At 51.8% G+C, this 22,401-nt stretch overlaps 8 protein-coding genes across 8 annotated transcripts; 3 read left to right on the forward strand and 5 right to left on the reverse strand.

Annotated features, from left to right (window-relative positions):
* Positions 1 to 550: 550 nt before the first annotated feature.
* Positions 551 to 2,690, forward strand: BDV17DRAFT_217196 (3-keto-steroid reductase). The gene is made up of 3 exons (XM_073755525.1): positions 551 to 640; positions 693 to 840; positions 942 to 2,690. The coding sequence occupies exons 2-3, from the start codon at positions 776 to 778 to the stop codon at positions 2,209 to 2,211; spliced, it is 1,335 nt and encodes a 444-aa protein (XP_073619056.1). The 5' UTR covers positions 551 to 640; positions 693 to 775; the 3' UTR covers positions 2,212 to 2,690.
* Positions 2,447 to 4,840, reverse strand: BDV17DRAFT_255190 (mannose-1-phosphate guanyltransferase). The gene is made up of 5 exons (XM_073756898.1): positions 4,492 to 4,840; positions 4,390 to 4,433; positions 4,166 to 4,312; positions 3,228 to 4,104; positions 2,447 to 3,168 (listed from the first exon to the last, which is right to left on the reverse strand). Exons 1-5 carry the CDS (start codon positions 4,496 to 4,498, stop codon positions 3,149 to 3,151), a joined length of 1,095 nt encoding a protein of 364 aa, XP_073619057.1. The 5' UTR covers positions 4,499 to 4,840; the 3' UTR covers positions 2,447 to 3,148.
* A 20-nt stretch (positions 4,841 to 4,860) lies between these two features.
* On the reverse strand, positions 4,861 to 6,828 carry BDV17DRAFT_255194 (uncharacterized protein). The gene has a single exon (XM_073756899.1). It carries the CDS (start codon positions 6,443 to 6,445, stop codon positions 5,357 to 5,359), a length of 1,089 nt encoding a protein of 362 aa, XP_073619058.1. The 5' UTR covers positions 6,446 to 6,828; the 3' UTR covers positions 4,861 to 5,356.
* A 452-nt stretch (positions 6,829 to 7,280) lies between these two features.
* Positions 7,281 to 9,903, forward strand: BDV17DRAFT_279868 (i-AAA protease YME1; the record flags this gene model as incomplete). The annotated part of the gene is made up of 4 exons (XM_073759785.1): positions 7,281 to 7,332; positions 7,427 to 9,165; positions 9,223 to 9,607; positions 9,845 to 9,903. 4 exons carry the CDS (start codon positions 7,281 to 7,283, stop codon positions 9,901 to 9,903), a joined length of 2,235 nt encoding a protein of 744 aa, XP_073619059.1.
* A 1,313-nt stretch (positions 9,904 to 11,216) lies between these two features.
* On the forward strand, positions 11,217 to 13,780 carry BDV17DRAFT_217219 (glycerol kinase). The gene is made up of 4 exons (XM_073755526.1): positions 11,217 to 11,722; positions 11,783 to 12,777; positions 12,843 to 13,009; positions 13,082 to 13,780. The coding sequence occupies exons 1-4, from the start codon at positions 11,448 to 11,450 to the stop codon at positions 13,343 to 13,345; spliced, it is 1,701 nt and encodes a 566-aa protein (XP_073619060.1). The 5' UTR covers positions 11,217 to 11,447; the 3' UTR covers positions 13,346 to 13,780.
* A 72-nt stretch (positions 13,781 to 13,852) lies between these two features.
* Positions 13,853 to 15,678, reverse strand: BDV17DRAFT_255202 (uncharacterized protein). Its single transcript, XM_073756900.1, has one exon. It carries the CDS (start codon positions 15,546 to 15,548, stop codon positions 14,031 to 14,033), a length of 1,518 nt encoding a protein of 505 aa, XP_073619061.1. The 5' UTR covers positions 15,549 to 15,678; the 3' UTR covers positions 13,853 to 14,030.
* Positions 15,679 to 15,765: 87 nt separating this feature from the next.
* BDV17DRAFT_255203 (pyridoxal phosphate-dependent aminotransferase) lies at positions 15,766 to 17,783 on the reverse strand (the record flags this gene model as incomplete). The annotated part of the gene is made up of 4 exons (XM_073756901.1): positions 17,703 to 17,783; positions 17,335 to 17,658; positions 16,496 to 17,257; positions 15,766 to 16,441 (listed from the first exon to the last, which is right to left on the reverse strand). Coding segments are annotated over exons 2-4 (1,445 nt in total), but the record flags the coding sequence as incomplete, so codon positions are not given.
* An 876-nt stretch (positions 17,784 to 18,659) lies between these two features.
* BDV17DRAFT_217283 (Rho family guanine nucleotide exchange factor CDC24) lies at positions 18,660 to 21,874 on the reverse strand. Its single transcript, XM_073755527.1, has 4 exons — positions 20,683 to 21,874; positions 20,373 to 20,621; positions 20,093 to 20,279; positions 18,660 to 20,037 (listed from the first exon to the last, which is right to left on the reverse strand). Exons 1-4 carry the CDS (start codon positions 21,655 to 21,657, stop codon positions 18,686 to 18,688), a joined length of 2,763 nt encoding a protein of 920 aa, XP_073619063.1. The 5' UTR covers positions 21,658 to 21,874; the 3' UTR covers positions 18,660 to 18,685.
* Between the last annotated feature and the right edge of the window lie 527 nt (positions 21,875 to 22,401).

Consider the following 22,401-nt stretch of genomic DNA (forward strand, 5'->3'; position numbering starts at 1 on the left):
TACCCCAGTCTCCGGCGCCATAACTGGGAGATACCTAGCATTTACTAATTTAAGTGACCAAGCCACAATACCCGCACCAGATGACCCAACAGCCAGGGGAGTTGGAACTCCTCGAGCAATTATCTATTACGTTTTCCTCGCTTCGATGACGAGTACGAGGAGTTCCACGGACTCGCTTATTCACTCTGGTAACTGGACCCTGGTCGGTTCAAAGTCTAGACAGCTCGAATACGAGGCAATCAACGAGCTTCCCCTTCTGATTGCATCCCTTGACGTGAACATCCTGGTCTATATCATACCCCAGATATTCCAATGTGGGGTTGATCGACTAGTGCGACTTAATACCGACTTTATCTCTTTCCTGGCCTGTGGCTGACATCAAGTCTCGAGATCAATCGCCAAATGATAATAATAATGACGCGGGATGGTCATGGTGGTCGTGATGAGGGGGCCGTTCTGACTCGACGCACTAGCTTTTAGTATGCCTCTAGGTCCTATGAGAGAGCCAAATCACCTAGGTTCTGATTTGCTTCAAGATGAGAATAAACAGACAGAACGGTATGGAGCTTTATGTCCTGGAATATAGACAAAAGCGCTCTTGGTCCTTGGTAGTCAACTCCGTACAAACTACAGAGAGGAGGTAAATCACATGCATACTGAGCCTGCGGCATGTCGCTTACATCATCGGCCAGATCGGGGCTGTGCCAATCAACCTCCGAGATTCCGCCGTGAAATTTTAGGATCATACCTCCCAACTCCAAGAACAATTACCATCATGCCCACGAGTGGGGTTGCAGACGTCGAAGACGGGGTCTTTGTGCTAGTCACAGGTGCCAACAGGTATAGTCAAGTGTCGTCTTGTTGTTTACTCCCTCAATTCTTCTGTTTTACGGGTCATTGTTTCCTGACTGTTACCCCTTGTGCCTGTTTCTTTATTGCAGCGGGCTAGGATACTCCATATGTTGCCGTCTGGCTGATGAATTCCTGGCCTCTCGTCAGAACGACAATCGGCCATTGACTGTCATATTCACGACCCGGAGTACCAGAAAGGGCAACGACACCCTCCGCAGTCTCCAATCCCACCTCCGCATCTCCGTTCGAGATCCCTCTGCCGCCGCTCGAGTGACCTTCATCCCTGAGAATGCCGACTTATGCAACCTTCTCTCCGTCCGCGCGCTGTCGCGCCGCTTAAACAAGTCCTTCCCAAAACTCGACGCGATCATCCTCAATGCGGGTATAGGGGGCTGGACAGGCCTTAACTGGCCGCTGGCTATTTGGTCCGTCCTCACAGACCTTGTCCATGCGGTATCCTGGCCGACATATAAGATCGCGCCGGCGGGCCTCATAACAGACAATCAAACAACCTCCGTTACAGATAAAGAACCTCGTCTCGGAACCGTCTTCTGCGCCAATGTCTTTGGCCATTACATGCTCGCGCACAATGTGATGCCCCTCCTCCACCGGTCCGGGTCTCCTAATGGGCCTGGTCGCGTGATATGGGTTTCGAGTATCGAGGCTACTATCAAAGCTTTTGATGTCGAAGATATACAGGGCCTTCGGTCTCTGATCCCCTACGAATCTTCAAAAGGTCTCACGGATATCCTTTCCCTCACCTCAAATCTCCCCAGGACCGCCCCCTGGGTGAAGAGCTTCTACTCCATTCCTTTCGGCACCAGCGACGATAATCAAACAACCACCTCCCAACCCCCTATCACATACCTCTCCCACCCCGGAATCTGCAGCTCGAGCATCGTCCCCCTCCCCACGATCCTCATCTACGCCATGCTCGCCGCAACCTGGCTAGCCCGCATGCTCGGTTCCCCCTGGCACACACTATCCACCTACCTCGGCGCCTGCGCCCCCGTCTGGGTAGCCCTCTCTCCACAATCCGCCCTCGACGCCGCCGAAGCCCCCTACGCAGCTCACGGCGGCGGCAAGGTCAAATGGGGCTCTTCGGCAACCCGAACCGGCGCAGTCTCCCCGGCCTCTACGGAAACCCACGGCTGGGGCCATGGAGGCGTTGTTGGGCCCGCTGTCCTAGACGAGGACCGACGGAGGCGCAGAAAACGCGGGGCTACGGATCTTACCCCTGGGGCGAAAGAGCGGTTTGAGGAGTTGGGGCGACGGTGTTGGGCGCAGATGGAGGAGATGAGGAAAGAGTGGGATGAGATTCTTGACTGTGAGGAGGAAAATGTTGGTGTGAAGGAGTGAACAAGCAGATCTCCTGAATTGCTTTGGTCTGCTCTGATCTGCAGAACTCCTCTCCCTTGGGCCTTCGGGGCCTTTATAATTTTATACTTACATTTCGGTCCTTCTTTCTTTTGGCACTTTCCCATTACACAAATCATAATAACGCTAAGGAGGGAAGGAAGAACATCATCATGTACACTACTAGTACTAGGACCATATACAAAACTACACTAATCAACGCATAATTAAAGACCCGCCTCAGATCATATTCGTTCTTGTCATCCCTTCGAATTCCAGCTGACTTCCATATATACATTCCTCATCCACGTACATCATTAAAACCAGTAAATAGTCCAGTACCTAGGGTACCTAGTCTCGTTCGCTCCTCAAGTCATATCGTACTCTTCCGAGTCAGAGACCAGACCGAAACCAGGACCGAAGCTAAACCGCTAACCGATAAAAAAAGGTGAATAGCAACCCCCGAGTCCTCCGGGTATTGATAGGAACAGACGACAAGGCGAGGTGAAGGAGGAAACAAACAGAACAAGCAAACAGATTATGTAGTATGTATAGGTAGGAACCGCGAGATGGGAAAAAACAGACGGGGCCAAGGTTCAATGAATATAAATATATAATGTGATGAGAAAGTTTGACGAAGTCCAAGGATGGTGGATATGATCAAGAAATCGATTACTAAGGCTGTAAATTAAAGAGCTCGGTTTCAAGCAGGGATCTGAATGGCCCCACCGTAAAGGTGTTTGTTTATCGGATATGATGTGGAAGCAGGCGCCGGGCGAAGGTTGGAAGTTATGTGGGTGAGTGAGGCAGGCGTCAATCGGGGGGAGTAGAACGCTTGAAATCGGCGCAAATCGACTCCTGTTCTATGCAATTGAATGTTTTCGAGGGCTATGGGAGAAAATAGGCGGGGAGAGAGAGGTTAAGGAATCGAAAATGGCGTTTACATGATAATTGCAGGGACTAGATATGTGTCAGTACCTGGAAAAGAGCCTCAATTGTGATGCGGTGGGGAGACCTACCATCAACGTTCTGCTTGATACTCTTATGCGGCAGGATTGATCCGCCGTTGACATAGACCTCGTCGGCGATCGTCACATCGTCACCAAGAACAGTCACGTTCTCCAAACGAGCCCATCGACCAACGGAGCTGTTCCAGCCGACAATTGTCGACTTGATCCAGCAATGATCCTTCGCCTTGCTGTTCTCCATCAAAACACAACGCTGCAGACGGACACCATCACCAATAACGACGTTCGGACCGATGACAACGTTGGGGCCGATGCGGCAGTTCTTTCCAATCTTTGCCGACGGGTCGACCATGACGTTTCCACCGTATACATAAGGCTCCGAGCTGGGGGCGAGGAGCTTCGAGTTGCGCTTCGTGAGAGACGTGAGGTAGAGGCAGGTTCCGGTGAGGAAATCCTTAGGCTGACCAACGTCCATCCAGAACCCCTCCAAGTCAAATGAGTGGAGTTGGCCGTCCCGGACGATGGCGGGGAATGTCTCTTGTTCGATGGAGGTGGGGCGCAGCTCGATGCGCTTCAGCACGCTGGGGTTCAAAATATACATACCGGCGTTGATGCGGTTACCGACGAACTCGACGGGCTTCTCGACAAACCGGTCGATGCGCGAAGGGTGGTTGGGCTTGTGAACGACAACACCGTACTTAGAAGGCTCATCCACCTTCGTGACCACAATAGTTCCCTCGTCACCATGGCGCTTGTGAAATTCGGCGAGTTCCTGGAACGGATAGTCGCAAATGACGTCGGAGTTCAAGACAAAGAATGGAGAGTCGTCTTTGCCGAGAATATCCTCTGCGAGTTTCAGGGGACCAGCGGTGCCAAGGGGTTCGGTCTCAACGGAGAACTCGATCTTGACATTGTATTGCTCTTCGTACTATTCCACCATCACAAAGTAAGCAGCCGTACATCTTCGTTTACTGCGCTCGATCAATTACCTTCTTGAGGGCGGAAACCATGACATCTGGGCGGTAGTTGACAGCTAGGACAATATCGGTGACACCGGCAGCAGCTAAGCTTTCGACTTGGTGCAAGATCATAGGACGGTTGCCAAACTCCACCAGGGGCTTGGGAAGTGTGAGGGTCTATTGAAAAGAGAATAATTAGCATATATTGACTTCTGACATTGAGCGTTTAAGATCATCGGGACGGGGGTTCTCACAAGAGGCCGCAAGCGGGTACCGAAACCACCGACGAGAATGAGAGCTGTGGACAGAGGTCAGCTATTATCTCCTCTTCCCGTAGTATGCCCATGTATATATACCCTTCATTGCTGCGGTTTAGAGAGATTATTTCGAGGGTCAACGAGTGACGGGGACGGAGTTGCAATGCGGGCGGGGAATGCAATAAGGAGGAAACGGCTGCTCAAGCGATTCAATGCAGATGGACCGCTTCGAGGAACGCTCAATCAATTGAGGATCGACCGCTGGGATAGTCGAGGTATAAGCCCAGAGAAGAGACAGAAGATGAACGGCCGCCGATAACTATTAAGAGCCAGGAGAACACGTTGAGCCTTGAGAGTCGAAGAAACTGGGAGCGTAATGTAAAGTATCACCAGGGGCGGGACTGCGACCTTCTGCTTGCGGACAGACGCCACAGGGGCAGAAAGTGCAGACATTATTGGCTGGATTTATCTTACAGTACACGAGTCATACGCGATCAGGTGCTCCAGTCTACGTGGGGTGCCCCTGGATTTCAATGATTTAATCTCACGATGCCAATTATATTCTCGAACATCCACTCTGACAGCATATTCACGACTGAGGTGACAGCAATGACAGTCATTCCACGCTTCAGATTTAGCAGGGGCTGTCCAATGACGGCTCATGTTCATGCACCGGATGTCCAACGGCATCCGAGACAGCTGTAGCTCGTGACCATGTCAACAGGAAAATCATGCAACTCCCGGAACAAAGAAAGACCATTCGGGTCTAATCAAGGGGCCGGTGAATAAAGTTCCAAACGTGATCAAGTCGGATGTTGAGACTTGGGAGACCACCGAGAGCCGCGATAGAGGAGTAGAATTCATTCCAATTTCGTCGTCGACTATCATTCCCCAGAGCGACAGTAGCATTCACCGACCCTCATAACCAAATTCCACAACAAGGTCGACACAATCCTGTTCCTAATCATAACGTCGCATCTTGTGTATCAGGGGGAAGAGTCACTGCCTTCCTCCCAGTGTTATTATTACCACCGCCTGCTGGATCCGGAACAAATCGTCTGATCCACTCGTGTACCTTCCGCACCTTCACCAGCGGCAGATCATCGTGCTTGGCCGCGTAGTTCAGAATGTCCCGCAGTTGATAAATCCCGCCTATGTCAGTTGCGTCGATTTGCTGGCGGTGCAGCAGGTCAATCTTGGTGAACTCTTGCCGCAGACTTTGCCCATAAACCCGTTCCCGGAAGCAGCTAAGTCCCACCGTACGTAACAGAACAATATCTCGTGGCCGAAGTAGCATCAATGACCTCCGAAGCTCCTGTCCGGCTCCATTGCTGCACCCGCGAGGGGCTGTCTTTTCGTCCATGGGCGGGAGCCAGAAAGTAATCCCGAACCCAGTTCTCGTCTCATCCCCTACCACAACCTCAACCAGGTCTAACTCCCTCTTCCATTGCCTGGTCACGATGCGACGCGGAGGACGAATAGCAATTAGAGCAACGATGAGGTTCACTGTCATAGTTTGCGGCACAATAGACTCCAGGTATACTGCACTAGGTATATCTTGCAGGTCCGTGACACCACCTTGGATATGCGGTCTCGCGGTCAAGGGTTCTCCCTCGTCGTTGGTTGCAATGGAAGTATCTGTGCTCTCAGTTAACGGGCCGCTGTTTGGAGCGGTATCTCCTAAATTAGCGCCTGATGCAGAGATCTCTGATGTTTCATGAACCATGAAGGAATGGTCATAGAACTGAGACAGTTCCGAGTCGTCGTGAGTGAGTGCTTGTATGCCGGGATCCGTTGCAAGGTCGCGAGTCGTAAAGAATCGAGCTCCTCCAGCCAATGCGGACAACTCTCTGGTTTGATGCTTCTCTGGAAAACCCATTCCTGACAAGAGTCTCCATTTTGCTGGGCTTGTCTCTAGAAGCATCCGAGATGTCTCACCATGGGCGCGAGAGTCTTGAAAAGGCGGTACAGACTCGCTAAGCAAGTCATCTTCATCCCATTGTAAACTCGAGAATGTAGGCGCCCCCACAAGAAAGATAGTCCTGGTGGACATCGTCACAAAACTTCATGAAAACGCAGCCATACCTAGTGCTTGCGGGTTTTCTGCTTCTTTGCTCGATTGACGGCCTGAAGATATATAATCACCACCACGATAAGACCTGAAGAAAACTACCTTATATATCTAGGATCATGGAAAGGTCATAAGTTGCGGTTGACAAGTCACTGGCGGTTCTCCGATAATGAACACAGATTGATCATCCACGAGCATCCTGTCATGCCTACTGGAGTCCTGGACAGAGTACAAGCGATGTGCGTGGCTATAGACAGAGCTGCACCGGGGCGCCGAGAATGGTGAAGAACCGTAGAGATGACTCAAGGCCTATAGAGTCTCGAGTCCGACATGGACACGTTATAGTGCCCCGATTGTTTTCAAAAGCGTAGAATTGCTCTGCTTCATGAACAGAGAGAAGCCAACGAAGGAACAAAGATCAAATACGTAACACGTGATGATGCCATTACGGCGGGGTATTTACCCCACAATGGCAATCTCAACAACTGGCTTTCGCCGCCGCCTCCGACGAGTAGCCATCCAACACTTGCAGGTTACCTCTTTTTCACCTTACCATCTGCGCCTAGTTGGAGATGGTGCGAGCAGCATCTGGGCGTTAAATTTTATTCTTACCTTCTTACCATTTGTCTACTAAATCTCTTCATCCCGAGAGGCTCCAATCTCTGATACCGCGGCCAAGCGCCGCTTACTCCGAACATGGCCTTTCAACTCTTCAAGCCGGTAAGGGCATGTCGCCAACGTCTGCGCATATGGAACAACTAACACTCTCTGGACTTACCAGAATCCTTTGGTCGCGGCGTCGGATTCTCGGCCCCTGATGTTGAGGTTACTGAAAACTCCCTTGAATCGCATCGGTCAGAACTCCGCGGGTCTCGCCACTGGAGCTTCTGGGGCGCCTCTATATCAATTATCGCGACCTTTGACCAACGGTTAGAGCTTCATTTCCTTATGTATCATGACTAGAGTGCTTACTTACAAATGTGGAATTACCAGGTGTCGCATCATGGACATCGTCGTTGACCGGCCGTCATACTCCCTCCTTGCCTGCCAGGACCTACTCAACACACGTCTTGTCGCCTGGTCGTGCCCGTCCAACATCACCCCTCGACAATGTACCGAAATTAGAACAGCAACGTTTTCTGTTTGGAGGACCGTCTCATAGCCTGCTAGCACAGAAGGAAAAGACAGCGAACAACAACCCGAACAGCGCAAATGCTCAGAATGCGTTCTACCAAGCCCTTCTTCGAGCCAACATGCCAGCTATTGTCATTGAGCGGTATAGAAGCGGGCATTTTACTAGCAATGCCGTTTCGGAATCTATCTACATGAAAGCTCTGGAGCGTGTCGGTGGGGCTGCTGCAACATCGGCCGCAAATGCTACTCAAGGTTTTCGGCCAGATCAGCTGCAGGCTGTCGGACAGGCTGTCGCGGCTTCGAATTATGGCGGACAAATCGGTGTTTCTTCCAAGCAATCGGGTACCGGTGCCAAAGAGTCCCCTCTGTACGTTGTTGTAGAGGAGTCTCTAGGAACCGCTGTGTTTCGCTGGGTCAAGTTTTTTGTCTACATCACCTTCTTCGGTTATATCGCTATGGTCTTGATTTCTGTCGCTATCGAAACGACAGGGGTTTTGAAGAATATCAAAGGTCCTAAAGACAACGAGGCTCAGCCACAGCATCAAACTGTCCGTTTCAGCGACGTCCACGGGTGTAATGAAGCAAAGGACGAGCTTCAGGAACTAGTCGAGTTTTTGACGAACCCCGAACGGTTCTCTTCTCTTGGTGGTAAACTACCAAAGGGCGTTTTGCTTGTTGGACCTCCCGGTACTGGAAAAACTCTGCTCGCTCGTGCCGTCGCGGGAGAAGCTGGAGTTCCTTTCTTTTACATGTCTGGCTCTGAGTTTGATGAAGTGTACGTTGGCGTTGGTGCCAAGCGCGTTCGTGATCTTTTCGCCCAAGCACGAGGAAAGTCTCCCGCTATCATTTTCATTGACGAGCTCGATGCTATTGGTGCCAAGAGGAACGAAAGAGACGCCGTCTATGTTAAGCAGACACTGAATCAGCTTCTGACCGAACTTGACGGGTTTTCGCAATCTACTGGTGTCATTATCCTGGCCGCCACGAACTATCCTCAACTACTTGACAATGCCTTGACTCGTCCTGGTCGCTTCGACAGGAAGGTCGTTGTTGATCTTCCCGACGTCCGGGGACGGATGGAGATCTTGACGCATCACATGAAGAACGTCCAAATAGGTACCGATGTCGATGTCGCTGTAATTGCCCGTGGCACACCTGGATTCTCTGGTGCCGATCTGGAAAACTTGGTCAACCAGGCGGCCATCTATGCTAGCAGGAATAAGCAGACCAGGGTCACGCCGAAGGACTTCGACTACGCCAAGGACAAGATTATGATGGGCGCAGAGGCTCGTAGCAGAGTCATCCAGGACAAAGACAAACTCCTGACCGCCTACCACGAGGCTGGACATGCTCTAGTTGCGTACTTCTCCAAGTCTTCTATGCCTCTATACAAGATCACCATTGTTCCTCGAGGAATGGCTCTAGGTGTGACGCATTTCTTGCCGGAAATGGACATGGTTTCCAAGAACTATACTCAGTATCTCAGCGACATCGCCGTGTCAATGGGTGGTAGGGCGGCCGAAGAGCTCATTTATGGTGAAGATGAAGTCACAAGTGGTATCTCAGCGGTATAGTTTGCCCCCGATGGCCCCGAAGCGCTGGAGTTGCTGCTAATTCATTCTCAGGATATTCAAAATGCCACACAAACCGCATTTACCCTCGTTACGCGTTTCGGTTATTCCAAAAAACTTGGAAACGTCGACCTGTCGACAAACTACAACCTGTTGTCCTCTGAAACAAAGCAGGAAATCGAAAATGAGGTTCGACGGTTGGTTGAGGAAGCTCGTCAACGAGCTACTCAGATCTTGACGGAGAAGAAGCATGAATTGGAGCTGGTGGCCAAGGCACTGATTGAGTATGAGACGCTGACGAAGGAGGAAATGGAGAAGGTTATAAGAGGAGAAAAGCTTGACAAGCTTGTCATGCCGCCGAAAACACCTCTGAAGCTGCCCGAGGCTCTTCAGACGGCAAACCTGGGCCCGCCTCCCGGGGCACAACACCCAGAGCCTAGTCCATCTGCAGAATAGTCGTTTGAGCGTTTTCCTATGTCCCATTTTTACATTTTTACATTTCTTTTGCTTGTCTTATATCTTGTTTGTTCGATAGGGATTGAAACGATCCAAGCTCATACATAGCATGTTGGTAGGAGGGAAAGCAGGCATCTCTCGGCTACTGTATTAGAATCAAGGATACATATGACTGCATCAGTTTACCGAGCACATCTGCAGTAGATAACGGGGTGACCAGAAACGGAGTCCGGAGGGAGCCACCCAACATCCGAAACGCGGGTGAAGGTTATCATCTGACTGTCTGACAGCGAATCTCAATCCCTGATAGATCGACTGCAAGTTGGAGGCCGGGAACTCGGGATAACTCAGAGAGACGCCAAGGCTGAGCCGAGGGCTATCTGAAGGAAGAATTTTGGAAGAAGCAATGTAAGCAAGGGACAAGGGCATCCAATTTCTCCGTGAATCAGAAGACCCGGGCTGGGAGTCTAGAATGTCAGACTGCTGAGACTGGAAGGGGGAAAATTAGAGACTGTCAGGTGCACAGACGATCCCAGGGCCCCGTTCGATAGTCTAGTCCACTCCAGTACCAGGTGACCGGAGACGGGACTCGGGGAGAATAATGTGGACAGCACAGGGCCAGGGGTTCGGTCGCCAGTTCGAGGGTGCTGGGTGCCCTGGAGATTGTTGCTCGTTCCGGAAACTGGACTGTCATTCTGGAACCTGAGTGGAAGCTCCAGTGGCAGGGGAGCAGGTGTATATTTAGTGGGTGCGAGGCTTCTAGTCTTCTGCAGCGATTGACTATTGTAGGGGAGAGCAGTCATGTGAGTGAGGGCAGCAAGGGCCGAGACTCTGCGGGCGCGCAAGAAGCGGAAGGACAGCCGGGCGTGTTCTATCGTTCAGTCTGGGGCAGGCAGGCTAACCTTCCGCAACGGGGAGCTGATAAAGTACCAAGCATTGCGCACCGTCGCAGGTCGCAAGTGAAGCCAGGGGATGCGCCGGCAGTGAGATGGTCGCCTGATCAGAAAAAAAGAGACAAAAGAAGAGCCTGGAACTGAAGCGCAAATAAGAACAGCCAGATCGTACGCTGGTCTTCCCCACGCCCCCACCTTTCCGTCATAAACTGCCTTGATTGCTATCCAGACTCTAGGGAAGTCTAGTCAAGCAGGTACGTGTATGGTCTCTGTGGCTAAGGATAGACTGGGAGAGTACGTAGGATGTTAGGAAATGGCAGACGCTGGAGGCGATCCCTGATTGTCTGGGCGAGCCCACTGCCACTAACTACTAAAGAGTCGCTCTCCCCCCTCTGCCCCTCTCTGAGTCTCTCCAGCCGGTTTTCCTCTTGCCTCGATGATCTCAGTTGTTGCTCAGTAAGAAGTTGAACAGTAATACTTAATTCCCTCCAGGCTCGCTCGCTGTTGTCATTATTATTCTTGTCACTGATCCTCGTCGCCACTTTTCTCCCGGTCCCAAATCCAATTCGCAAACCCCATTCACTGTTCAACTGTCGCGAACCCGGTTGGGGCTCTCCACACGCTTTCGGCCCTGCACTCTGCCTACGTCACCATCCTTACACTGCCTCTTCTCTTGCTTTCCCTGTCTCTCCCACCTTCACATCACTACATCGCATTACTACCCCCCCCCCCCATACTGTACACCCTTGTCAGTCCGTAGCTCAATTCCTCTCACCACCACTACCGCTACTCTCCGCTCTACTGTAACTGTCGAGTCGGGGACGTAATTGTTCTACTCGTCTACCTTTCTGTCCCCCCTCTAATTCCTCTCTCCAACTCTCGCCACTCTTCCCCAAGTCGATTCTACGACGGACACATCACACAGTCAAAATGCGGAGGAACCCCTTTGACATGTCCGACCTCGACGCTGAGATCGAGGCGAACGAAGAACAACACCACGAGGTACAGATCCATGCTCGTCAATCCGTTGACGGCCACCGTTCTCTGTTGCAGGACGAAAACCGCCGCAATGATGATCTGAAGGACCGCTTCATCGGTGCCATTGACCAGGGTACTACGAGTACACGCTTCATTATCTTCGACTGCACAGGAAACCCCATCGCGAAGTACCAGGCGGAATACCACCAGATTCACGAGCACTCAGGGTAAGCTATCCACGACATGGTGTTCGCGTTATCTCCGCTGACGTATTTAACCTTGACTAGGTGGCACGAACAGGACCCCTATGAGATGGTAGATTCCGTCTACACCTGCATTGAGGAAGCAATGAAGACTTTCCTCGCCCTCGGACACTCCAAATCAGACATTGAAGCAATTGGTCTTACCAGTCAACGTGAGACAACGCTCTGCTGGGACTGGGAGACGGGTGAGCCCTTGTGTCACTCGATTGCTTGGCCAGACACCCGAACAAAGGCCCTTGTTCGAGAGCTGAAAGGTCAGAAGGGCGCCGACGAGCTGGCTAGCATTTGCGGATTGCCGCTTTCCACATACCCCTCCTCCGTCTCACTTGTGTGGCTACTCCGCAATCACGAGGCCGTCAGGCAGGCATACGAAGAAGGTCGACTTGCTTTCGGTACCGTTGATTCGTGGCTCATCTATAACTTGAACGGTGGAATAGAGGGCAAGCATCATGTCACTGATGTGACCAATGCTTCTCGTACCATGTTCATGAACCTCAAGACCCTTGACTACGACAAGCGACTATTGGACTTCTTCGGAATTGACCCTAAGAAGATCCGCCTTCCCAAGATTATTCCATCCTCCGATCCCGAAGGCTTTGGATATGTCAGATCAGGGCCGTTAGAAGGAGTTCCAATCACCAGTGACCTTGGTGATCAGTCTGCGGCTTTGGTCGGCCACTGCGCGTTCACACCGGGAACCGCAAAGAACACCTACGGTACCGGTTGTTTCCTTCTATACAACGTTGGTGAGAAGCCTGTGGTTTCAAAGCACGGCTTGCTCGGCACTGTCGGCTTCCAATTAGGAAAGAATCGAAAACCCGTTTATGCCCTCGAGGGAAGTGTAGCCGTCGCTGGAAGTGGTGTTTCGTTCCTCATGAACAACATGGGTTTCTTCCGAGATTCGCGAAAAGTCAGTGACCTAGCGGCTATGGTTCCAGACAACGGAGGATGTTTCTTCGTCACAGCCTTCAGTGGTCTCTTCGCACCGTACTGGATTGATGACGCCAAGGGTACAATTTGTGAGTAGACCCTTTACTACTAACTCGATGACTCATTCAACAATGACTGACGTCATGCCGTACAGTCGGAATCACACAGCACACCCAGCGCGGCCACATCGCTCGTGCTACCATGGAGGCTGCCTGCTTCCAAACCAAGGCCATTCTCGATGCCATGGAGAAGGACAGTGGGCACAAGCTCTCTGAATTGGCTGTCGATGGAGGAATGAGTAACTCGGATATCTGCATGCAGGTAAGTTCTCAAATCGATTTAATTAACTTCATTACGTTGTTTGAGGAAGGACACTAACCTTGCCCGCCTCAGACCCAAGCAGACATCATTCAAATCCCCGTCGAACGACCTGCTATGCACGAGACGACCGCCCTCGGCGCTGCTATCGCCGCCGGTTTCGCCATCGATATCTGGAAGGAATTCAGCGAACTAAAGAACATGAACCGCGCCAACCGAACCTCCTTCGAGCCTGCTATTTCCAAGGAACACAGCATCAAGATGTACAAGCAATGGTCAAAGGCCGTCGAGATGGCTCGCGGCTGGGTGAACCCTGAGGAGATGGGAACAGAGGAGTAAACACTTTACACTTCTCTCCGTCCTCCCCTTGTTCCACCAGCCGGGGTCTTTCTCGCTTCCGCCTTCGCTTTTCTCCTATACACTCTATCCCTGCCTCCCTCCCCCCAACAGAACCGGCCGACACGATACACTTCTGTTTCTACTGTATATTCGCATGATTCTTACGATTGAGCGTTGTTTCCTTTTTCTTTCATCCCATTTCTTCTTTGTCATTCGGTGCGGTTAGACCATGGCTTTGTATGGGACATTGGATAAGATACCTGCTAGCTTTACTGGTCTTTTGGGGTAGAAGGAACAGTTGATGGAGGGACGGAACGGGTCTCGAGATCTATGTCCATTGTCCAAGCTCTGAGTGATAGTGGTCAGTGATATCATGATATATTAGAAAGTACATAGGGGGTACAAAATTAAATCATAATAGAATTAGCTATCCAATTTACTTGCATCTAGATGGATTCGTAGGTACGGAGTAGTTGGATGACCTTAGATGATTGCACAGATGGGGTTGGACTCTTCACTATCCTGCTCTGGACTTCATATAAAACTCTAAAGGGGTATAATTATTATCACAAGCGCTAGCAGAGTATCTATATGACTCGAAAGCAAGCAGATCCATGACGTAGCCACCTCAACCAGTCAGAACACTCCAATTCCGTAGCGCCCGCCTCAGGGTATTGGCTATTCATTATTGGTTACCAAGAATATTATAAGGCAACCCCGAGATTTGCTCCGCCCGCGCATCAGCTAGCCGAATGACGCTCCCTGCCCCCGACCCCAAGTCCGAGTCAGTCCCGGTCCCGGACCGTTGCGACCGGGATGCCGAGGCCGAAGCGGAACTGCCAGACCCAGTACTACTCGCTCCCGAGTCGTTCGTCCGGTCTGGCCGTAATGAATGCGTTGAGGGCGTTCTGGGCGCAAGGCCTGGACTGTGCCACTGGGCCGGTCTTCTGATAGATGAAATGCTCCTAGCGGCGCCAGCGCCGTCAAGGTTCGCCCCGGTCCCGCTCGCGTACGGATACGGATATTGATTTTGGTATGCGTATCGGTGCCGACGGCGCGAGAATGAGTCCAGGGTCTCTCTATCTGTCTCCGTTTCGCCCTCTTCGTCAGAGGGCCCGATGGCTGATTCTGAACGTGATGTGAAGAACGATGCCTTGTCGCGGGAGTCCATGTCCATGTCCATATCCAATAGATGCTGCTGATCAAGGTCGAACCTCATTCCCCTCAATACATCTGCGAAAACACCCATCAGCTCGCGGAATTCGCTTTCGTAGAGGTCCTTCCCTGAGAACCGGGCGCGCTCGTATAAAGACAGGAACTCTAAACCGGTCTCAGGTGGGTTCAGGATCGAGAGGGAGGTTAGATGCGCGATGTAGCTTCGCAGTGACATTGTCGGAGGGCGGCGGAGGATGGCTACGATGCGGGTATCTGGTATCCGGAGGGGTTCGGCTTCCTCTTCGCCTTCATAATCCAGATGTCCTTCGTTATCTTGATGAGGTGTGAAGGACGGATCAGGTGGTGCCAGTGAGACGGCTTTTGCTTCGATGAGGTGTGCGAGTTCCCGGATCACAGTGCGGTAGCAGAGACCCTGTGCTTGTTGTTGCTGTTGGGTATCTTCCCCCGAAGATGCAGAAAGTGACGACTCCGGCGCCGACCACCCAGGATGCTCAATAACGCCCCAAGGCGGATTAGCGGGATCGATATCGTAGTCGAACCCCCTCAGCAGACCTTCTCTTTCCTCGCCATCATCACTCCCACCAGGTACTAAAGCCTGCGCATGCACCCGTGTCGATGTTGATGTCGATGCAGTCCCTGCTAACCCTCTCGGCCTCGCACCCCCCGCAATAAGCGCACTCCTCCCCAGCCCCTCAACAACCAAGCGCCGGACACTCTTGCCTACATCCTCCTTCTCAACAGGGATCCAAGCCTTCGGAATCCCGCCTAGAACGCTGCGATTGGTATAGATGCGCGTCGCGTAGATTAAGACCGCAAGGATGAACGTCACGACGTACCCGCCCGTGATGATGAAGATGTTTGTGAGGCGGTGCGTGATGTAGCATTGGTAGATTGCGTCGGCGGGCGTGAGGAGGATTAGGCAGAGGCAGATTATGGAGAGGAAGGTGAAAACGGTGTAATTTGCGAGGCGGGGGAGGGAGAGCTTTGGTTTTGGTTTTGGGGTGGAGGATGAGGGTGAGGGTGGCATTTTGGACGCGGTTTAGGTGGGAATGTTCATTTTGTTGTGGTGTTGGGATTCGGAGATTTTGCGTGCATTGTCGGTTTCCCCGTTGCTGGGCCAGTCCTTCTCCTAGGTTCTGGTGCTTGGGGAAGGAGCTGGGTAAGCTGGAGTGGACGAGAGAATGATGCGGAGTCCGGGCGACATCACCGCGGAGAAGAGCATCACGTGATTTATAGTTTCTAGCTTCCCAATAAAATGATAATGATATTTACTAAGAATGTCTACCGTCTAAGCCCGAACTAAATATGCAAGCGTCTAATCATCCTGAATAGCCTCCTCATCCTGCGCCGTCGGCTCATAGTGGTCTCCCCTGGCACGACGGATAACCCGCTCAATACCATCCAGACCCATCTTCAGCACCTCCATCTTCGGCCCGTAACTCAAACGAACAAAGTGGTGGCAAGGACTATCGAACAAATCACGTCTCTTAGCAGGGTTCAGATCGAAGAAGATACCCGGAACGACAATGACCTTCTCACTAAGAAGGGCATTGAAGAAGTTCAGACCGTCGGAGATGTTGGCCTCCTTGGGGAGCGGCGGGTCGAGCGAAGTCAGGTCGAGCCAGATGTAGAAGGTTGCCTGCGGGACGTCCTGGACACGGAATCCAATCTCGTGGAGACGCTTGAGGACATAGTCGCGCTTTTCGCGGAAATGAGATTGCAGGGCCTTCATTTCCTGGTGCACGAGGGAGGGCTCTAGCATGGGGATGGCGGCTTCTTGGAAGGGGGCGTTGGCGCCACCGTCGAGGTAGGAGCCAGCGGAGCCGAGGGCGTCGATGAATTCTTTGGGACCGACAACCCAGGCGATACGCCAGCCAGGAAGGCGGAAGCGCTTTGTGAGACCGTCAATCAGGAGAACGTCTATTGATAGAGTCAGTAATTTCGTCGATTCCCAAGGTGAAATTCGTAGCATACCATCCTTGTTTACGTCAATGACATTTGCAGCACCGCTGATGGTTGTGCCATCGCAGTCGGTAGTGTAGTTGTAACCGCCATAGAACTCATCCAGGATGAGAGTAGCACGGTCTCGACAGATATCCTGAATGTTGCGGAGCTCGTCGCCGGAAATGAAGTGTCCAGTGGGGTTACGCGGGTTCGAGGTAAGGATGACCGATGTTCCACGAGCGATTTCCTCGGCGATCTTATCAGGGTGGATGTGGTAGTGATCTTCCTGGGCGAGCGGCATCGGGATGGGGGCAATGTTCTTGAACAAACTCAACATTTCCGAGTACGCAGAGTAATCGGGGATGGGGAAAGACAGGTACGAGTTTCCCAAGATGGCCGCAATACGGATCAATCCCGCGCGTCCACCAGGGACAATGCAGACGTTTTCCCAAGTATACTGGCTCGCTTTACCCTGGCGGTAGTGTTCATTGTATAGACGGGCGACGGCGGCACGGAGAGGCTTGACACCAGCGGTCGGGCCATATTCTCGGGCGGCAGAGGTAATTGGGATGGATTCAGGACGGGGAAAGCTGCCTTCGATCTCGTCGTCGGCTTCAGGGGCGCCTTGGCCTAGGTTGGCCCAGCCGGTGGGATCTTCTGAGTAGCCGTGCTCGGAGGCGCGCTCTGTACACCAGACGACACCGGTAGAGGCACGGGAGGCGTCGAGACCAGCGTGGGGACGGTGACCTTCGTGAGCAGTACGGAATTGGCGATGGGTTTCGGATTGGAGCTCTTCACAACGTTGTCAGTCTGGGGAGGGGCAAACTGGAGAACTTCTCCGGGAAAAGCAAAGAAGCCAAGAGACGCACCGTTGGTTGACAGCTCCTTGCCTACAGAGAAGCGTCGATTCGAAGGACGCAGGATGCTCACGCGACGACCGGAGAAAGACATGGCGATAGACCTCAATTAGAAAATGACGATATGTAGTAGATACCTAGGAGAGAAAAGAGAGGAGAGAATTGACGGGGTAGAGATTGAGAGGAAGCTGAAGAAAGTGGATATCATCCAGCGAGGCGACAGGTAACCGGTTTATATAAGGCCAACAGAACTCTTAGTAGAGTCGATCAGGACTCCCGGAGCTCTTGTTCTTACCGCACATTGGATATGCACTGCCCAGTAGCTGTTCTCCGATCCTGTTGGGTCAGACTCAGCTCAGAAAATGCCTCATTAGCCTTACAGTCGAGTTTATCTAGGAGCGTCTACTTGGTGCTTGGCCAGCCCAGCCCAAGCCTTCGAGATTGCTTCCATGAACCATGTCTGGATCCTCCCGATCGGCTGGGTCCGTCGGAGAGTATCCGAGTCGGCTTTGGGACTTGGATGCCGACACAGACTATATCTACAATCTCTACAAGGATATTGTGACTGTGTAATGCGATGTTGTATTTTTAGAGGCCACGTTTTTGCTTCTTTGAGTTGTGCCCAACACCGAATCAAAGAGCGCCTGCAAAGAATAACGTGCGCGATAATCTCCCCCTCTCCACCGCCTCTTTCTATGCAACGTCACTACGGCCTCTCCGTACTGGGCTATAGTTAGAAAGTGGTATCTGACATTTCCGTTATCTGCAGCTGAGTCTCTTCAATGCAATGAATGCGCGCAAGTCTAGTAAGTCCGCCATGAAATCAAAAGCAACCCCTGCAGTCTCGGCCCCTCAGACAAGAACAAGACCCAGCCCTAACAATGCGAGAACACTATACATCGCCTTATTGGGAAAACCTGTGGGAAAACGTGCAGCGTTATACATACATCATGCAATCATAGTCCGTGGACATCGAAATCTGGCAAATGGCCAAAGAGGAATAGATGGGAAATAGATGAAACAAGATGAAACACTTATCATCAGACATGATTTCCTCTTGAGGAAATGATCAGACATGACAGGAATACCAAAATAGTCCATCATTTGTTCGTTAGAAAGGTTTCTTTAGACCGCCTAAACAAATCTCTTCCGAGTGTTGTGAGAGTTGAAGACGCAGCTTCGGGTTCTTCTCAAGCCAATCCAGTTGGAAGTAATAAGCCACAAAATGCAGACCAGAGACAACGAACATCGTGTCTCACCATTATTCCGGCTCATCAAGCACTTTCGGAGAAGGATGCTAGCAGCGGCTAAAAGAGGCTGTTGGGAATATTATGTGGGCGAAGCGACCGTTGTAAAGACTGGTCTAGTTCTCGATCGCTTGACAGTAGAGTTGGATCTCGCCTACTTGGCCTCTTGATAGCATCTCACGGTGTTGCTCCTTCCACTCCATAAACGCGAGTTGGACGGCCTCATCGCTATCAATTGTGACAAAGTCGCCGTCTTCGTCGCGGTAACGTAAACGGACAGTCTTATTGCCGATCGAGCGGTTGGTGAACCTGGCGAGTTTGGCGTCCACCCGATCGGTTAGCGTCCGGAACATAATGTTGCTGGAGATCACTAGCGTCACGTAATTTTCGTCAAAGTTGACTTTAGCCTTCAATTGTGTCGGCATGAATGGCTCCTCTTCAGGTTCGTGGCTTAGTGGAGAAGTTGGCTGATCAGAAGGTGGCGCGCCTGGACGTCCATCAGAGTATTGAGGCTCATTCCAATGATGATGGTTTGTGGTTCGGATCGGAAGATTGTGATTAGTCGGAGAGTTGTTCTGGCTACGGCTGACCGGCGCCTTCATGTTGGCCATATGAGCAGGAATAGGGGGAACGGGCACGTTGTCAACGGTCTGCATCGTGTGCACACCCATATACCGACGCGATTCGGGATTGTGGTTATGATTGTGGATATCAGGACTGCTCGCGGAGCGCATTCTCTGCGATGCGCCGTTTGATGCTTGGTTGTTAGGTGACATAGGAGGCAGGGAGGGACGTTGAGCACCCCGGCCATTAGGTGGTGCACCATTGAAATAAGCATTCGAAGTCGATCCATCCCTGGACGTCGCGCGAGATGAGGCAGGAGCTGTGTATCGATTGTTGTCCTCGCCCCAGGAGGTAGCCGGTGTCATCTGGCGATTAAAGGGATAGCCCGCTGACTGAGAGCTTGACCTGGTGGAGCCTGGATCAGTAACGGGAGAAAAGTACGAGCTACCATTCCTTTCTGCAGGAGACATGCTTCCTCCGGGGAATTGCGTATGTACTGATAAAGTCGAGTCAGGCATTGCTGGGTAGCGGCCCCGGGCAGTCGTGGAAAGCGGGGGACCAGAGCCGCCACTCCCCCCTGTCGCAGATCGAGCCCGAAGACTCGTACTTGAAGCATTGCGACTCATTGGGAATTCGGAGAAGAACGCCGCTTCTTTCGTCGCCTGTTCTTCAGCATCATACTCTTGCTGGTATGGATTTGGCATATTGCTTAGAGATCTCAGGTAGGTAAATTCGGAGTCAGATGTGCCAGTATTGCGGGCGCTGCGCTGCTCTGCTTGAATTTCTCGCTGTGTGTTGATGTCTCCGTACCATTTGCGCATAATGTCTTCATTCGAGTACCGAATAACAAAGTTATCCACCACACCAGGGTCTCCTTTCCAGAAGATCTGGATGCGATAAGAGCCTGACAGAGATCAATAAGGGTGGAAGCTTTCATATGCAGGTGGGCTTATGCATACCTGGTTTTTGAAGCCAGACGATATCGGTCACATTAGCCATGTAAATGCGACCTTTGAGTTGGAGCCGCGGCTTGCCCTTGCTAGTGTTCAGCTTATCCTTGCTGCCACCAACCAGTCTCGATTTCTGCTTATTTGGGTTTACATCCTTGCAACAAAGTAAGATCCGTTCGAAAAGATAGATATGGTACTACAAGGCCGGGAAAGTTAGCAAATGTCTCGGAGCACTGACTTGGTCATACTTCGGGAAAGTAAGAGCCTCAGTGATAGAATTAGGACTGACCTCTCTCTCCGAATCCTTGCCGCTGTCACCCTTGATCACTGTAAATGTACCAAAACGTAGTAGATCACCGAATGAATCGATCTTTAGAGCCTTCCAGTCATCAACTCGCTCGTCCAATTCTCTGAATGCGGAGGCTAGTTGTTCCTTGTCAATCGCATCATTGGCGGCGTCTAGTACGGACTGGAGAGCCTCGATGGCACGCGTTATATCGGCTTGGAGATCCTCGTTTTCCGTCTGTTTGCGAAGTTCCTATTGGACAGATAATCAGCGACTGTGGTGGGTTGAATCGACCAGATCTGCAAAGACTCACCGAAAGCATCAACGGATACTTGGTCAAGCGCTGGAATGGCTTCACAAAGAAACCGTTGAGCGTAGCTGGTTGCGCAACCATTTGCTGTAGATCGATCGAGCGTGGTGCGGCTTTGATTTTATCCCATTCTCTTTGACACGTTCTATCACAGCGCATTTGATTCGCGATGAATGGTTCGTACTGACGGAACGCTTCTTCATGTTGAAGGAACAATTCACCCCAGTTCTGCTTCTCCTCTGGTCGAGCATAGTGTTGCTCGAGCCTGATGAGGAACCGCTGGGAGAAATCAAGGAGGTTGTTCAAATTCAGGAAGATCTGATGACTCGCGTCACCGGTGAGGGCTCCGGTATCCTCTAGTTCCTTTTTGAGCGCTTGCAGATTCTGAAGATGGTGAACATAGTCGCGCTCTGTTTCTAGCAGCTCCTTCAGAATGTGTTCCCGCTTGGTAAGCTTCCTCCCCGCTGCGGGCGCGGCCGCGCCGGTATCAGACGGCTTCTTCAGCTGGCCCTGAATCTCCAGGATGTCTAAGACCCGATTCACCATCTTTATCACCTTGGTGAATCCGATTGTGTTCTCGCCGTACAGATCTGTGATCAAAAAGCATTCCTGCTGTGGAAAGGCCATTTCCTGTATAGCGGCTTGAAGGAATTTGAATGTAGCTGCCTTGGGGCGTCTGGCCTCGGGAACCTTTGTGGTGTCGACTTCGAGCTGCGCGCCGGGGTCGGAAGCATTGTAAATGGCAAGCAGGGGGTATCCATGTCGAAGGAAGTTCCAGAGCGAGGCGACCGGATCAGCGTTTCCCTGTAACCTATCCTCTTCCTCCATCTCCTGCAGATAGGGTTCGAAATTGGGGACTTCTGCGAGTCGCCTCTTGAGGTTGACACAACTTTGATAAATACCCTCGTTTCCGCGGCGGTTGATGATGTTATCCTCAGCGACGGGGCCGCCGCCGTTCAGGCCAGCGGTGTCAGCCATTGCGACGCCCACCGCTCGGGCCCGTTGGGAGAGGGGAAGGGGGAGAAAGGAGATCGACTAGCGACAGGGGACGGGAGGCCCGAGTCTGCACAGCAGACGAAGAAAAGGAAAAGAAAAACACAGCAGTGTGACGGCCAGCGGAAGTTGTACGAGAGTTGTCGTCAAGTCAAGCATGGATCACTGAAGAACGCGAGCCAGTGGACCGATGCGGGACGGATGGCGCAAGCGAGCAGCTAAGGAGAGGAGTGGAGATAGCGGTGCGGTGCGGTGGTTGTGGTGGTGGTCACCTCTTAAGGTTAACCGCTGGATCAGCGAATGATACGGTTTGACAGAACATAAACTCGCATGGGGGTTGGTTTACCTCGGGACCTGGAATTATAAGTACGGTCTCAGCTTGTCTCACCCTTGCTGGCCAGCTCAAGATCGGAGGAGAATTTATTGAAAGCGATCGGGAATCAGAGGAAGGGAAGGGAAAGTGTGGGGTTTGGCGCTGCACAGGCTGGAACCCTGAGGGAGATCAGGACAGGAGAGCGACCGATTATTCGGCGTAAAGGGGGAGAGAAGGTACAGAATAGATTGGGCAGACAGGACCATAGAAGATGATGCCCAGGCATTAAATCATGATGGAGTGGGACAGACGGGAGGGAGATGGGAGAAGAGAAGAGAGGGAGAGGATGTAGCATCGACCCCCGACGGAGCAGGAGCAGTGAAACCGTGATGACAACCTGAATTTCCAGGCAGAAC

This window comes from Aspergillus undulatus, assembly GCF_047715775.1.
Source record: "Aspergillus undulatus strain CBS 261.88 unplaced genomic scaffold BDV17scaffold_7, whole genome shotgun sequence".
NCBI classification, from domain to species: domain Eukaryota; kingdom Fungi; phylum Ascomycota; class Eurotiomycetes; order Eurotiales; family Aspergillaceae; genus Aspergillus; species Aspergillus undulatus.